Source organism: Adiantum capillus-veneris, chromosome 9 (genome assembly GCF_014529385.1).
Source record: "Adiantum capillus-veneris isolate H3 chromosome 9, ASM1452938v2, whole genome shotgun sequence".
Classification (NCBI taxonomy): Eukaryota; Viridiplantae; Streptophyta; class Polypodiopsida; order Polypodiales; family Pteridaceae; genus Adiantum; species Adiantum capillus-veneris.
Genome location: NC_140939.1, coordinates 122,450,827 through 122,466,977, shown reverse-complemented (window position 1 = coordinate 122,466,977; position 16,151 = coordinate 122,450,827). Strand labels below are relative to the sequence as shown.

Here is a 16,151-nt window from a genome sequence, read left to right as displayed (position 1 = left end):
GAAGGCCACGGAATTGCGTTAGCTTCTCCAAGCCCCTGCTACCATAAATCGATTGCGTGCGTGCACACGTTTGAGAGGTGCTCTATTCTTCGTCGCCGCATGGCATGGCTAAGAGCTTGACAATTCCATAAAGAAATGGAATACAACTATTTACTTTAAGATTATTTTGATTAAGGAAAAAAGATTTGGCACTCTTTTTGAAATCTCTCTCTCTCTCTCTCTCTCTCTCACACACACACACACCCTTCCATTTTGAGGCTATTTGAAATTTATATTCGAATAAAATTGAGGTTTAGTGTATTAATTGTAAAATTTTAGCTAAATTCCAAGTTTGTCTTGAAGTAAATTGACAAAATTTTTATAGTGCACATAGGAACAATTTCTAAAATTCTAAACTTTTATGTCAATTGGCTTTCAAAAGGAAAAGTAAAGTATAGAGAAAAGTAGAGTCAACTTTTCTTTTCATTTTTACTTGATAGATTGAGTGTTGAAAGTTGAAAAGGTTCACAGATTCCAAGGTTCATAAGAAAGAGACATTTTGTAAGATTTCTTTCAAGCAAAGCAAAGCAAAGTAGGGAGTGACACATGGATGCCTTCTCCTTTCTCAAAAAATTTAAGCGGTTTTATATATAGTATAGTAATAGATTTCTACATTTCCGTTCTTGTTCCCTTGGTATTGCTATGTGACCTAGGTTAGTAGTATTTTCTTAATTTCATTAATATCACTAGTGCCCAGGGGAGCTTGGAGGCTCTCCACCTTCTATTTATCCACTTTATCCAAACTTACCCTGAGTGATTATAGTAAAACTTTCAAAACCCAACGTAGCGCCCTTTTGTATCCGCGCGCTGCACACTCTCTCTCTCTCTCTCTCTCTCTCTCACTCACTCTCTCTCTCTCTCTCTCTCTCTCTCTCTCTCTCACACACACACACACACACACACACACACACACGGCAATGGACAAAACACGGAGAGACGAGCAGGACGCATGGGAGCACACGGAAGACGTAAAAAGGAAAATCCATCGCCTCAGTGAGTGCGCGATCTTCCTCAAGGCCAGTAATCATGTATATGCGGCATGCAGGGGTTTCGAGAATGCATCGGAGCCACGACATCAAGATTGGTCTGCATGTGTACATGAGCATGCACATTGCGCTTTTGTGTGTGGGGGAAGTTGCGGGTGGTGTCTCTCTGGTTTGATAGTGCACATGTCATTGCCTATTGATGCAAACTTGGTATTAGCACCCACGGTCAGAGCTTGAAGTTCTGAAGATTCTGTGTATGCACTGAGAGCTATCCCCATTATCTGTGTGTAATATAGCTTCCTTGATCAGGTTTGAGCCGCCGGTTTTATCTCCGGGCAGCAGAGATAAAGTTAAAGCGAAACAGGGCCACCATAGCAGCAGCACGCCTGCGAAACAGGCACCTGCGGAGTGCGCTTAATGATCTGCGGGAGAAGGAACGATGTGCTCTTGGCGTGAATGACCTTGCTCGTGTGCAAAAGCGCATTGCTGCACTCGAGAAGTACCACAACCACCTCCTCCAGATGTCAAAGGCCCAGCACAAGCTGGTGAGTTCTGCTCTTCAAGGCATGTGTGTGTGTCTCTTAAAGGGTTTCCTGTGTCTTGATTGTGTGTTCCGTGCAAGCGGTTTAGTTCACGAGTTCATACATTTGTTCCTATAAAAGAATATATGTTTCATGTAGGTACTTACAGATATATATGTGTGCATGTTTGTTTGTGTAGGTGTACTTATGTGTGCATGCCCTGATCGTGGTATTGTGTATATGTGTGAGTGCTTGGATGCTCTTGGTCTCTTTGACATTCTTTGCAGTACTTGGTGGTTTCGTGCTCCTCTTGGATGGGCACCTTCGTGGACAAGTTTTTTGGTAATCCTCTTTTGCTTCTTCTCGCCCATCCTTTGATCTCCTGTGCAGTGGTCCCCTCTCAGTGCATCATTGGGTCTTGTCTTGGGTTTCTTTAGTTTTGCACCATTCTTTCTTGGGTGGTTTTCCTCTTTGCAACAGGTTGAAGGTACCTATCTTTCATATGCTTTGGTGGATACCCTCTCCCTCCTCTTTTCTCTTCTAGTAGTTGCTAGGGCACTTTTTACCCTCATTAGGAGGGGGGGGTTCTCTGTTGGTGTTTCTGAGTCCTTTCAAATTCTATGATTTGGCAATCGGCCTTTGTAATTGCCTATGGGCGGCTTCCATAACAATTTTTACTTCCCCTTGGGGTCGGCACCATTTTGGGTGCTCCAAGGGGATCAAGTAATAGAATGTCAGCTATGTCTCCCCCCCCCCCCCCCCCCCCCCCCACACACACACACACACACACACACAAGAGAAGAAGAGAAGAGAATTTTAACGTCGTAGGAAGCTATCCCAAGAGACCTCAAAGATCTATCCGACGGGACTTGAACTCAAGACCTGTTATTCAAGAGGGAAATGGCATAACCAATCTACCACACTTGGGTGATAGAAAGGTTATACCATTTTCCTCTTTTTATTAACACACTCACACACCCCCCCCACACGCTTGAGAAGAAGAGAATTTTAACGTCGTAGGAAGCTATCCCAAGAGACCTCAAACTTCAAAGATCTATCTGACGAGAGTTGAACTCAAGACCTATTATTAAAGAGGGAAATGGCAAAACCAATCTACCACACTTGAGAGAGAGAGAGAGAGAGAGAGAGAGAGAGAGAGAGAGAGAGAGAGGTACCACTTGATCAGTAGTTGTATGCTCATTGGCAGCCTATTAGAGTGGTAGGCTCTTTCGAGAGGAGATCTTGTGTTGACCCAATGATGGAGCCCCTCTTTCCTTCTTTGAGCTCATTGTATTCCTTGGGAGGAGGCTCCTATTGTGGACCTGACACCCACCTCACCGTCCACGCCAGTCAGAGGTATGGCAGGATTAGTGCACATTGCATCCTCCGTGCTTTCTAGCAACAGTTTTGGTCATGCAGCTGGACCCTCAAGATCAGCTGTAGGATATGTTATTTCATGTGGATGATAATACACAAAGTATTGCTTGTTAGCACTTGGACTGCAGTCATGGGTCATGATCCGACTTGTCAAAGATGCACTTTAGAGCCCGAGTCCTTGAGGCGCTTTGTCCATATGTGCAGCCAGTGTGGATGACAGTTTGTTGTTTGCTGATTAGAGTGGGCATACATGATGGGTCATGACGTGGGGGGCCATTGCATGGCTTTTGCAATTTCCGGGGTCACACCTTTTTTCAGGGCTTGCCTGCAGATCCAGTCTTTATGCTACTTCCTTTGGATATAGACCAGGCACTCTACAAATGATCCTAGATGTAGGTCACCAATTAGAATTCTACCAATGGGATAGTTTTGAAGTTCTCACTACAATATGCAACATCACTCTTTAGACCATGTGGAAGGTTCAATGTGCTCACATTTTGGGCTCACAGTCTTCCTATTAGGTGCAACGGAAGTGTTAAAGGATTTAGCTCGGATATAGTACTCTGACAAACACAAGGTCACTTTACTTCACTTGAAAGAACTGAACTGAACTGAATGTGTGTGTGTGTGTGTGTGTGTGAGAGAGAGAGAGAGAGAGAGAGAGAGAGAGAGAGAGAGAGACCGAATGTCGGGTCCCAAACCCTCAAGGGTCCCCTTGCTTTGTTGCGAGCGCAAGTACTTTCTTTATTTCTTGCACAATGCTGATACAATGACGATAAATGCTGAGATGCTGATGCTAATGGGTAATGCTGCTACTGATGCTGGGTACTACAGTCTACTGAGATACTGAAGGGTATTGCGGGTACTGAGGGATACTGCAGGTACTGATGGGTACTGAGGGGTGATGCTATAGGGCTGAAAACGCTGATGAGAGGAGGCTGAAAACGTTGAGGTGCTGGCTGCGAACATGGAGTCTGTAGGTCCTTCTACTGTTGCTGCCTCTTCTGCTACTGCTGCCTCTTTTGCTGATCTCTAGTGCTGGCCATGCTGCCTTTATAGGCATAAAAATCTGGGTCAAGCAAAGTCAAATCAGCCCCCACGACCAGGAAGTTGAAAAGTCCTTTATTAATAAAATGCAAGGATAAGAGGTGGTTCATACACGATTAAGTGCACATGCTAAAATGCGGTATTGTGCAAGAGAGGGTATGCAACTATGACCGGCTTGGGCATGCATGTCCTGCTAGAGGCTCACAAAGTGCCAGGCTAGGTCCTAAGCTAACTAAAACTGACACTAGACTGTAGCAATAGCATGTCCACGTAGCGCAAGTGAAGTGTGCACGTGACACTTCCCCTACATCCACCATTTTGACAGCCATTCGGATTGAGCTGTTGCATACTCTTCGTAGTCAGTGGATACTTTAGCAGGCTCCTCCAGGGCTGCAGAGCAACGTATATGCACCTTTCTTCACAATGGGCAAAGATCGTCAGTTCTTTTTAGTTGGGACCATTGCCCACATCACATGGCATTATGCACCTCCCTAGTGGTTCAATTTACACTCATCGTACATGCCACCTTGACGTTTAAATAGCCTTCACATTGTTATCTCGCTTTTGTACTTCCTTTGGGTGATAGGTTGCTAAGCATCTCCAGAGGTCTTTTTGTAGACAGAATATGGCCCCTTAGAGAGAGAGTTGTTGTTATTGTTATTGGAATTACCTTGGGAAGAATATATATATATATATATATATATAGAGAGAGAGAGAGAGAGAGAGAGAGAGAGAGAGAGAGAGAGAGAGAGAGAGAGAGAGAGAGAGAGCACGATGGGCGCCTGTGCGCAAGAAACCCTAGAGTGGCTTGCTGCCTCTGCTCGTGTCGCTTGCTTGCCTCCCTCGCGACCTGCCTGCTTTGGAGAGCCATCGCGCTTTGCTGCCTCTGCCTAGCCTCTCCACGCGCCCCTGCCCCCCTACCCTCCTTGTGCCCTGCCCCTCCTCGTGCCCTGCCCTTACCATCTGCTCCCGCCTTGGGCTTGGTTCCCCACCTCTTCCGCGACCTGGCTTTCCCTTCTCCCTTGCGGCTTGCCTCCCCTCAGCTCTGTCGTGGAAGGAATCCTTTGTAGATCCCGGCTTCGCGACGCCCTTGACTTGCAGCGCCGCCGCTGACTTCTCCACAGATTCGCTTCATGGTCTTTTCCTTCAACCTTCCGTCTTCATGCCTGATTTTCAAGCTACTGCCCTACCTCCTTCAACACGGTGCCTGTATGCGCGGTTCTCTAAGGCCGCGACACGACAACGGAGCCCGTCAGGACAACTGTCTTTGCCTGGATGAGGTTGCTTCCGTGCCCTTGACCCACACCAGCTTCCCCTCCTGTTGTTGCAGACTCTTGGGCACTTGTTCGGGCATTTCTCCCTATGTTGGTTACGTTGGTTCGTCGGTGCCCTGCCAATGTCGGGTTTGGTCTTTCCTTTATGGTTCTTGTTTTGTTTTTGCTTTTGTGTTTGTGGTGAAGTGTGTCCCTCTGATGGTTTGCTTCTGGGTGTGTGGGTCTGAGTGTGCATGGAAGCTTGCCTTTAGAGTGTGTGTGTGTGTGTCCTTAAGGTTTGTGCGTGTGCAAGTGTGTGCGTGGAAGCTTGTCCTTAAGATTTGATTTGTTTGCTTTTTGTTTTTGTCATTTTTGCTTGTTTACTTTTTTTCCTCTTCTTTGGGTTGGCTTGGGTCGTTTGTTGTTTGGGGTTTTGGTTTTGGGTGTTGCTTGTTTGCGGTTGGTTTGTTCAGGGTTGGCCAACTGCGCTCATCTCAGCTCTTTCTACCAAGCTTCTTCAGCCGGTTTCCACCTGGATGTTGTGTCAAGGCCTCCTTGTCACAAAATGATGACGTGGCAGATTGTACGACAGAACCCGCAACATGCGCTGATAGGTGCCACGTGGCAAGAGTTTGGATTTCCGCAATATGCGTTGGCATGCTGTACGAAATTTTGCAAATTGTGTTGCTTGCTTTTTGGGGAAAATATTAATCGAGATACTCTTTGGGACTATTTGCTTTTGAGTTAAGATGCTTTTGGGGCTCTACTTTTGGGGCATCCCTTGTAAGAATAAATAGACCCAAGGGGCCTCACTCTTCAGAGCATCTAGACGCAGTGTCTGAGAATAGAGGACCCTCGGGTGTTGTACTTTGCTCAAGCATTAATATAAAAATAAATACCGAAAGGGGCACCAGATTTTGGGGCCAATATGTCTGGGCACGGAGCTACGCCGGGCCGTGTCGACTCAAATTTTAAAGTTGTGAAGTATTTCAAGTGATTCTCTCATGTGTTGCGTTAGATTTCCGACTTGAGGTGTCTAAGTCTGTTATAGTGGTATCAGAGCACGGGCCATGGCCGATTTCTCTTCTACCGAGAAATCTGATCCTCTTATGGCGACATGGATTCAAACGAGGAATCCCACAAGAATCAGACGAACCCTCTTGACACTTTTGAAATGGGAGGTAGCACGGGAAATTCAAATGAAGCAGGTCCAGAGTACGAGCCACCTCGGCCTACGGGATATCAATTGATGGAGATGCAGCATCAACAACAGGTTGATGATTGTGCAAAGCAAATGCTTCAGTTTACAAAGGATTCCGAGTATGCCAAATTTTTGACCCGACACCCAATTGATGAGTGCATTCCCATTGAGAGAAAACCATCGATTCCCCGATAAAGTCGGTCCTCAAGAAGCCTCCTGTCCCAGGATGTTTATTGAAGATGAACTTGAGGACGTTGTCGAAAGACGAGTCAATCAACTGTTGGGGGCAAAGAAGAAGCAACTGAAGAAACGCAATAAGGGAACTGACTTCCTTGGTTACTTGGGCGAACAATACTCTTTTGTGAATGCAAGAAAACAGACGAATCATGTACGTTTTGAAGGATTGTCCAATTCGTCCTTATCTTCTTCTGACAGCTCGAACAACTCATCCTCTTTTGGCTCGAGTGATGAGGACAGAAAGGGCAAGAAACGATGAAAGGACCATACGCTTTACTGAAAAAGGAAGCACTTTTACTGAGCCAATCATTATGATTTTCTCGAAGATAAGGGAAAAAAGACCACGGAATTCAAAGAGGGTGGACATGTAGTAAAGTTTGAAACCTTTTCAGGGTTTTGAGATGCTCCCAAGGCTTTAGACTTTATCCAACAATTGGATATAGCATTTTCTGGAGGCTGCTATACGGAGCACTCCAAGATTAGATGGGCAACATCCTTTTTGGAAGGCAATGCATGAACATGGTGGTCCACTCTTTTGTTAAGAAACGAAGCACTGACAAAGTGGCTAAAGTTTAAGAGACTCTTTATTTCCTCATGGCTCACTCAAGAATATGAACTGGATGTGATTACTGACTGGAATCATCTTTGGATGGTCAAATTAGAGCCCTTGGATACTTACTGTAAGAGATTTTGGGATGTTTTTCTACCTGCTTCATCCTTTAAGAAGATCAATTTCAAGCAACCAATCGAGCGGTTTTGCTTTGGATTTCCTAAAGAGATCCGAGATTACTTCCTTGAGCAGAAGTGCGAGTCCATACAATAATTGATCGGACATGCTAAGCGAGCATTTGCTATGCATTCGGGTAACTTGACTTATCCACCAGATGAACATTCAACAAGTCATAACAGAAGCAGACGACAGAGAGATACACGATCTCGACTGATAGAAGAACAAAAAGACGAATATTTTAAAGCGGGAAAGTGTTTTGAATGTGGAGAACAAGGATATATCTCTGCACGGTGCCCCGAAAAGGCACAAGAACGAGAATGACTTACAGATTGAAAATAGAATTGGGCGAGGAGATACTAGTTCCAAAACAGATATTAGATAGAAAATTACGGATGAACTGCCATTATTTTTGCTTTGTGAATTTATGAATGAATAATTTTGAAGTAGGACTTTTTGAAGATGATTTGGATTTAAGTATGAAACTAATATTTTATGGAAGTTCCTGCTATTTGTGAACAGATAAGAGGATTGAGAATGAAACGATGATGATTTTGGAGCAATGAAAGCTCTAGTATATGCCAACGTTTTTCATAAAAGAAAGTACACGATGAATCTTCAACATCTGCCAATTGTGAAGCTGCAAAAAAGGAAAGGACGTTTGTTGAATGAGCACGTGCATGGCAGTGACGCCATCGGCATGACTGAGCGCAAGGCAAGGTTGGCTCCATGCAAGGTTTCCGACACGATTCAACATAGGGCAGGGCTGTGCTGAGGAGCGCAGGCAGGACATGAGTTTTTTTGTGAAAGGAGGAGGTGCCAGTCGTAGGCGGAAAGCGGTTGGTTAGCTCGACAATTCCGGGCTGCTATTCATGATGGGTGAAGGTTCGAAGCCTACTTGTGGCTGGTTATTTTGCTCGCCATGGCAGACGAGGCACAATGGTTGGGAGGAATCTATGGGAAGTAATCCGCTAGAGGAATCTACATGAATTTGAATAAAATAAGGAACCTACCAGTATGTCCTAACAATTTGAATCGAGAATGAACTTGATAACGAAAAGAATCATGAATTTTGAATCATGATGAATGATTCAATGGAACTGTTGTGAGCGCATCAAGAGTTTCCACGGGATGAGATGTCGACACAACTAGAACTGAATGATTGAAACACTGTTCAATATGAACTTAGTGTTTGATTGATGGATTGGGATCCCCGGAAATGATTGCTCGCATATGATTGTGCTTGAGTACAATGGAATGATTGACGAAATGACTACAGCATTTTGGTCTCGAGAAATCTATGGATATGATCGCAATATGGGATTAACTATGGGATTAGTTAATCTGACATCAGTGAGATCCGGTGCGGATCTAGATGCGATTACTAAATACGTTGCCAGGAATCATTGTCCTAGATCAAAATGGATTCTTTGTGATATGATCCAAATGTGATGTGATTGTCATCTTTGTACAAGTGCTGGATTTGTGTCGTCTAGTGCATTGGTACTTAGAGTCAGTGTCTACTGAACTGGTTTATGGCTTATGCCTGTTTTGCAAGCGTAATCGAGGGCGATTACAATTATTTCAAGAGGGGGGTATGTCACAAAATGATGATGTGGGAGTACTGCCCGGTCACAGAATTAACGACGTGACAGAAGTTGTAAGGACAGATGACGCGGTAGACTCTACGGCAAAACCCGCAATATGCGCTGATAGGTGCCATGTGGCAGCAATACAAATTTCTGCAATATGCATTGGCATGCTGACGTTGATGCTGTACGGAATTTCGCAAATTGCGCTACTTGCTTTTTGGGGCAGATTTTAGACCAGATGCTTTTTGGGACTATTTGCTTTTGAGTTTAGATGCTTTTGGGGCTCTGTTTTTAAGGCATCCCTCGTAAGAATAAGTAGACTCAAGGGGTCTCACTCTTCAGAGTATCTGGAGGTAGAGTTTGAGAGCAGAGGATCCCTCGGGTGTTGTACTTTGCTCAAGCATTAATATAAAAATAAATACCGAAAGGGGCGCCAAATTTTGGAGCCAATACCTTTAGGCACGGTGCTACGCCGGGCCGTGTTGACTCAAATCTAAAAGTTGTGAAGTATTTTAAGTGATTCTCTCGTGTGTTGCGTAGATTTCCGGCTTGAGGTGTCCCAAGTCTGTTACACTCCTACACTACCTCCTAGAAGTTCCCTCTCCAACTATAGTCTTTAGGAGCCACCTTCAGCAAGTGGACTACTCGCTCTTCTGGATGAAAGCTCCTTGTCAGCTTCGGTGCAGTGCTTTGTTACCCACCTCGTGCCATACTCCTGAAGTATCTTGGTGACGTTAGTCACCTCTTCTCTTTCATCTTCGCCACCAACTGCTCTCTCCCTTTTGTACCTCCATTACCTCTTGCTGTCAGATTTCACCATATGGCGAGCATCTGCCCGACACCGAGCTTCTTGTAGTTGCTCATTGTCATCTTCACCGATGGTGGCTTTTGGTGGCTTTGGTTCTTGATTTACAGTTGTAGGCTTTTGGTCTAAGTGCATGTCTTTTAGAGGCTATTGACATCCTTTCTCCACTTAGCCTGCCAGGGCACTTTTTACTCTTTTAGAAGAGGTTTTTTTACCTTGGCCTTCAGTCTTTTTCACTTGGCCATGTGCCTCGTGTCACGTGACACATCCAACCCTATGTGTCCGTCGACAAGCTACAGCATGACCAGGGTTCAGTTCAGTCAAGCCAGTCTAGAATAGGAAGTGATCTGGCACTTTTGTGAGTTTGTTCGCAGACCGTGCATGTCCAAACACTTAGATTAGATGCATATCCTCTGGTTGCACACAGCACGACCATCAAATTCCAGTCAGATCCCATCAGTAGCATTTTTACAGTGCATAGACTTATTTTTCCTATTTTTGACATTTTTCACTTATTCTTCTTTAAGTGACTTTTGTTGGAAAGTAGGTAGGGCAATTTTGCTAAGTTTGTATATAAGCAAACCTAGCGCTAGCACTTTCTGGCAGAAGAGGCAGCAGGAGCACCTTGCTCAACAGGCAACTTCTCAGCAAGACCAACCCCCGCGACAACTCTCGTGTTTTCTCTCAACAAAAGGCCTAGCGTTTTTGCACCAGATCAGCCAGCGTTTTTGCATTTGCAGATTCCCGGCGACAGTCGACAGCAGATCAGCCCTAGCGTTAGCAGATTCCCATCGCAACACAACAGATTTCCTAGCGTTAGCAGTTTTCCCCGCAAGGTCAGTTTTCAGCCCTAGCGTTTTTGGTTTGTAGATCAACCTCAACGTTTTTGCAGATCTTCGCGACAGAATCAGCCCATAGACCAGCGTTTTCAGTTTTTAGTAGTTAGACATCGCTGAAGAAGTCCTGAACCTTGCAGATCTCACCTTCCCGCAACAGATTATCGCCGCATGGTCAGATTCCGCAAGGTTTACAGATTCAGCCCAGAAAACGCAGATTTCAGCATTTGCGTTTTCAGTGCATCGTCGCCATTGACATTGTCCTCGACATAGAGTCAGAATTCAGAAGATAAAGATTTTCAGATTTCAGCCCTTAGAGTTTTCAGATTTCAGCCCGTCTCGTCATCGTCCTCATCGTTGTCGACATCGTCGGCAAGTCCAAGATTTGTGCAATCATAAGTAGACTACTCTTGCCATAGAGAGTGGGGCCTTCGGAGGAGGGTTTTACAACGTCTCTGGTGTCGTATTCTCTTCTCTCTCTATCTCTTAGTCTCATGCACTTTCACGCACAGTGTCCATTCACTTTGTTTGTGTCCATTGCACTCTCTCATTAAGAACGGAAGGCTCTCCCTTCCATAAGAAAAAAAGGAACCTTGAGCAAAGTTCGGAGCACTCATCTTGAGCAAAGTTCAAACATTCATTCCGCTGCACCTTACATTGGTATTAGAGCTTTGGCAGTGTTCTGTATCACTCAAGGAAAGAACCACATAAATTTTTTTTGCTTGTTGAGGTCGCACGAACGAAGGTGGTACCAAACGTATTGTACGTTGTTCCGTATAGGAAAAATTTTTATGTACGTAAAAATACGTACTCTTGTAAAAAAACCGCAAAATACTACATTTTCTAGGACTTTTCCAATATAAATCAAGAGAAGCCAACAACTTATAGAGACATTCAAAGACATGTTTTACAAGACAACCACATACTGTGTAACTACTGCAAGAGACTTAAAAGTTAAGACGACATTGATAATTGAACAAGAACATCAAGGCTCAAGAGTCAAATGAGATCTGAAATAACAACGAACACACCAATGCTGAAAACATCAAATGACAAAGTACCATAGGTGATAGCCTATAAGGCCCACGCCATAACAAAAGGCTCATCAGCCATCATAAATGAAACCATCCTACTCAAAAATTCTGTCTATATAGTAGTAGAAAGCACTAAACAGCTAGCTCAAAGCTAGCCCATCATCCATGTGATGCCCCATCCTCAAAAATCATCATCAGATGCAAATGAAGACTCTGTTGAAGACACCAAGTCCCCATCCGTCAAAACATTGCTCTCTTCGTCGTACTCTGGCTCTGCCATCACGGACACATGTGCCACATGTAGATCATCCTCTACTGCCTCTATCGAAGCCTCAATGAGACGAACAGCCTCGTTTGCCCGTTTCCGAGAAGAACGAACAGGTAGCTTCCCTTTACGAATGCTCTCTCTTCGAGCACTATCTGGGTCTGGATCATGCTCACGTAGAGGAATAGCCAAAGCTCATGCACGTGACCTCGTCACACGCCGATCAACACTCTCCAACTCCCTGTGAAGCAGCCGAATAATCTCCTCCTGCTCATTTCTGATTTACGCCTCCACCTCCTCTATAGCACAAGGATCTGCCACCATCTTCACGCGTGTTGGGTCCGCCTGTTGAAAATAAAAATAGAGGAAATATTATTTAGTATGTACTAAGTACTCAATGGCTGAGTGTATCATGATTCATGACTCAATCATTCATGTGAAAATTAATAGTAGACCTGCTGGGGTGTTCCCAAAGCGTGGTAGGCTCGCACAAGCCTCATATCTGCTCGGCAATAGACTAACTTCTCTAGTTGAGAAGTGTTGAGATGATTGCGGATCTTCGTATGTATCAAGGAATACGCGCTCCAGTTGTGCTCGCATGCACCAGCTGAGCAATCCTACAACAATGAGCATTGAGATTTAATATATGGCAATAGTAAGTACTAAGTACATTGTACAAAAACTATAAGTCTCAAGATTCTCAATTGCCTGTGAAAGTACTCGTAAAGCTAGATGTGTAAGCGTCGGAAGACCTTGTCTCCCATAATTCTGCCACCATGTAAGAGGAAACTTGGTAGCCTCTGGCCTTAACACCACAGCTCTAGCAAAGGATGTTCCTAGATTGTTCATGAAGCTGATCATCTCTGCATCAATCTCCAGCTGATCGCCAGTGTCGTACATCATATTGATGTAATCATCCTTGAGCTTTAAGAGACTCCTCTCATGGAAAAGCTCTGGCGTCTTGTAGAAAGGATGAAGCAATGCAGCCATCCTGTGAATGGGATGACTCATGAAAGTCCATCTCCTTTCTACAATGGCCATGATGTCATCTCGGCTGAAATTTTCAGCAATAAAACAAAGTTGAATTGGTAAATTCAAATGACAACAAGTCTACTAGAAGATTTGCAACAAAAGCAATAATCGATTTCAAAAGACAAGTACTTACCAGCTCTGTGTCAGAGACACGCACTCTGTAATGTGTCTCTTCATCTCCATGAAGAGATGATAGACTAGGCCCAATGTAGAGCCCTCCATGTCTGTGACTCGAAGAAGCACATACATTGGCTGCAATGCCACTGTCAAACTCTGAACCTGTGTCCAAAACGACTCATCGAGCACCCGTCGCTGTATGTATTTAGTGGGCTCTGTCTGCGAGTGATGTATCAATCTCCACTTCGGGTCCACGACTGTCTGGAGAAGTGGATCCCTCAATTTGAAGAGTCTCTGTAGCACTAAATACATATAAGCAAATCTGGTCTTTGAGGGTCGCACCATATCAAGTGTACTATGGCTCTTGAAGATAGCTAAAGCTTGATGTTTCTTGCGGAAAAAGGTGGTCATCTTAGTGGCATCTGTAACAATAGGCAATACCCAAGGCAACTTGCCTATATCCTCCATAAGTAAGTCAAGACAATGCGCAGCACATGGAGTCCAAGAAATATGAGGGTAAGCTGCCTCGACCATTTCACCCATAAGTTTACAATTTGAGGCATTGTCAGTCACAACCTGTACCACATTCTCCTTCCCAATCTCATCAATAGCTTTCTTGATGTGCCCAAAGATAAACTCACCACTGATGCGCTCTCCGGCCTTCCGTGCATCCATAGTGCGCAAGAAGTATGTGCCAAGACAAGACGACACAAGAATATTAATGATGTGCCGCCTACGAACATCACTCCAGCCATCTGATATGATGGTGCACCCAAACTGTTGCCAACTGGCCTTGACCGGGACCAAAGCCTTATCTATCGAAGCCTTCTGCTCATCAAGCATTGTAGTGCGCATCTTCTTATACTCCACCCCTGACCATGAATCTGTGTGACCAACATCAGCTATAGCTCGGACCATCCTCTTCCATTGCTCAATCCTCAAAACATTGAAGGAGATGTTGCACTCAATGTGAGTTCGAGCAATCTCCATCTCAGCCACCTTTCGACGCTCCTTCACCCAAGAAAGAGAGTTCACACACGAAGGCAAGGTGCTTTGCCTACGTGCATCCATATCACCTCGATCTTCCTCCTCTTGCACAATTGGAGCCCTCTTTCTACTAGAACCAGTAGTGGGATGATCCTCTTGAACCTCGGAAGATGAACCACTAAAATCCCCAATAAGAGCATCATGAAGAGCATCTTGTGTGTGCTGGCTACCTGTATTTTTTTTTGGTGTTGGTACTTCCGAAAAATTCTCCACAATGAGCTTGTCCCTAATATCCTGTGGAACCTTTTTGCAACCTCCACAATTGTTGATTGTGCCAATGCCTGTCAGGTGCTTGACGACACGAGAAATTGTACTCGTGAGCTAAAAATTACAGTACTTGCATTGCCATCGTCGAGTGTCGGAACCCGCTTGGCCTGGAGTGTTGATAATGCGGATGACATTGGTATGCTCCTTCCAGTACGGGTTTCATGGCTTAGGCACGATGAATCTGTCGCAAACAATAAGACAGACACGTGACACGAGTGAGAGAAAGAGACAGAGAGAGAGAGGGAGCCCTGGAGCCTGCAAGAAGAACTTGGAGAAGAGAGAGAGAGAGAGAGAGAGAGAGAGAGAGAGAGAGAGAGAGAGAGAGAGAGAGAGAGAGAGAGAGAGAGAGAGAGAGAGAGAGAGAGAGAGAGAGAGAGAGAGAGAGAGAGAAATGAAATGAAATGAAATGTTATATTAATGTCTTCAAAAGGCCAAAGTGACCTATGAGACCAGAAAGTTACAATGCGGTGTATCTGATACAAAGTCAGATTAACAAAATAAATTAAACTAGGATAACAAGATATAAAATATTGTGGAATCCTAAACTAAGCTGATAGGTGTGAAAGGTGAAAGGCGTGAAATGTGTGAACTAAGCTATACAATGTGGGAGGGAAGTAGAGATCCATCTTCATCTGCACTCTGGACGTCGAAAAAGTATGGCTCGAATCCTTTGCTGTAGCCTCCTTCGAAACTGTGTAGCTCCTCTTCTCCATCGGGGTCGTCTAGATCTCCCTACCTGCACACTGTTTCTTTGCAAATTTTTGTGCAGTGACTGGTTATTGGTTCTCTGCAATTTCTTACTGCTCAATGCTCAAGTGCCTTAAAAATAAGCCCCAAAAAATAGTCGCCTGGGCCTAGCGAAACCCTCACGCTGGATAAGCGCCTGAAAAAAAAAAAAAAAAAACAGCACCGTACGGATCGATCTTTACGGTACGGATCCGTACAGATCAACCGTACGGTACGGTAACGTTCCGGACGTACGTGTTGAATCTACCTTGGCACGAACCCAAGTTCACTTGGGCGTGTCGATTCCTAATCGTGTTTTTGAAGAGTGATAGGAATCCCAGGAAAGAAGGGCTTGTCTAGCTCCCCCTTGTGCCTCTTTTCACTCATTGAGGGCGGACCGTGCACTTAGCGGCCGGCCAATCGACGTGAGGTGAGGCCGCCAAGGGGTGTGCCCGCGAAAAAGAGAAGAACTCGGGTGAAGAGAAGATCCTTCTCTAACACAGATTGCAAGCGAAAGAAGAACCTCAAGAACCTCAAGACCCGCAAGAACCTCAAGAACTCAAGAACCCCAAGAATCAAGACCCACAAGAACCCAAGTTCCTCGTGAACTTAAGCACCCAAGACCACAAGAACCCACAAGAACCCACGACTTCAGTGGATGGTCATCACTCGATGCGGAATGGATACTTCGCTTGGAGGTGATGAGCATGAGAGAGGCGAAGAAGAATTTTCCCCACCAGGAGGTTTTTTTGACCCTCCCCCTTCCCCATCTACGCCAAGGATTGCACTAACTCCTATGAAGGAGTTGCCGCAGATGATGATGGACAGTAAGCTAGAAAGCGACGAATAATGGCAGCCATAGAACGGAAATACGGAGAATGAATGGCAACCATAGCATGTGAATGCAAAGAAAGATTGGCAGCCATCGAGCGTAAGTACGAGCAATCCCGCTTGGAAGACAAAGCAAGAAAAGAGAAGAGCGACCAACACATGGAAGAGTTCTTGCGACTCTTTTCAATTGTGCCGACGCAGTTTGAACAGA

At 44.9% G+C, this 16,151-nt stretch overlaps 1 protein-coding gene across 1 annotated transcript in view; it reads left to right on the top strand.

The window, feature by feature from the left end:
- Positions 1-816: 816 nt before the first annotated feature.
- The window catches only part of LOC147451109 (uncharacterized), a 74,117-nt gene continuing 58,782 nt past the window's right edge, over positions 817-16,151 (top strand). The window contains exons 1-2 of the mRNA XM_086520074.1: positions 817-1,032; positions 1,335-1,570. Of these exons, the coding sequence (XP_086376200.1) occupies positions 957-1,032; positions 1,335-1,570 (312 nt within the window). The 5' untranslated portion in view covers positions 817-956. The remainder of the gene's footprint in view (positions 1,033-1,334; positions 1,571-16,151) is intronic.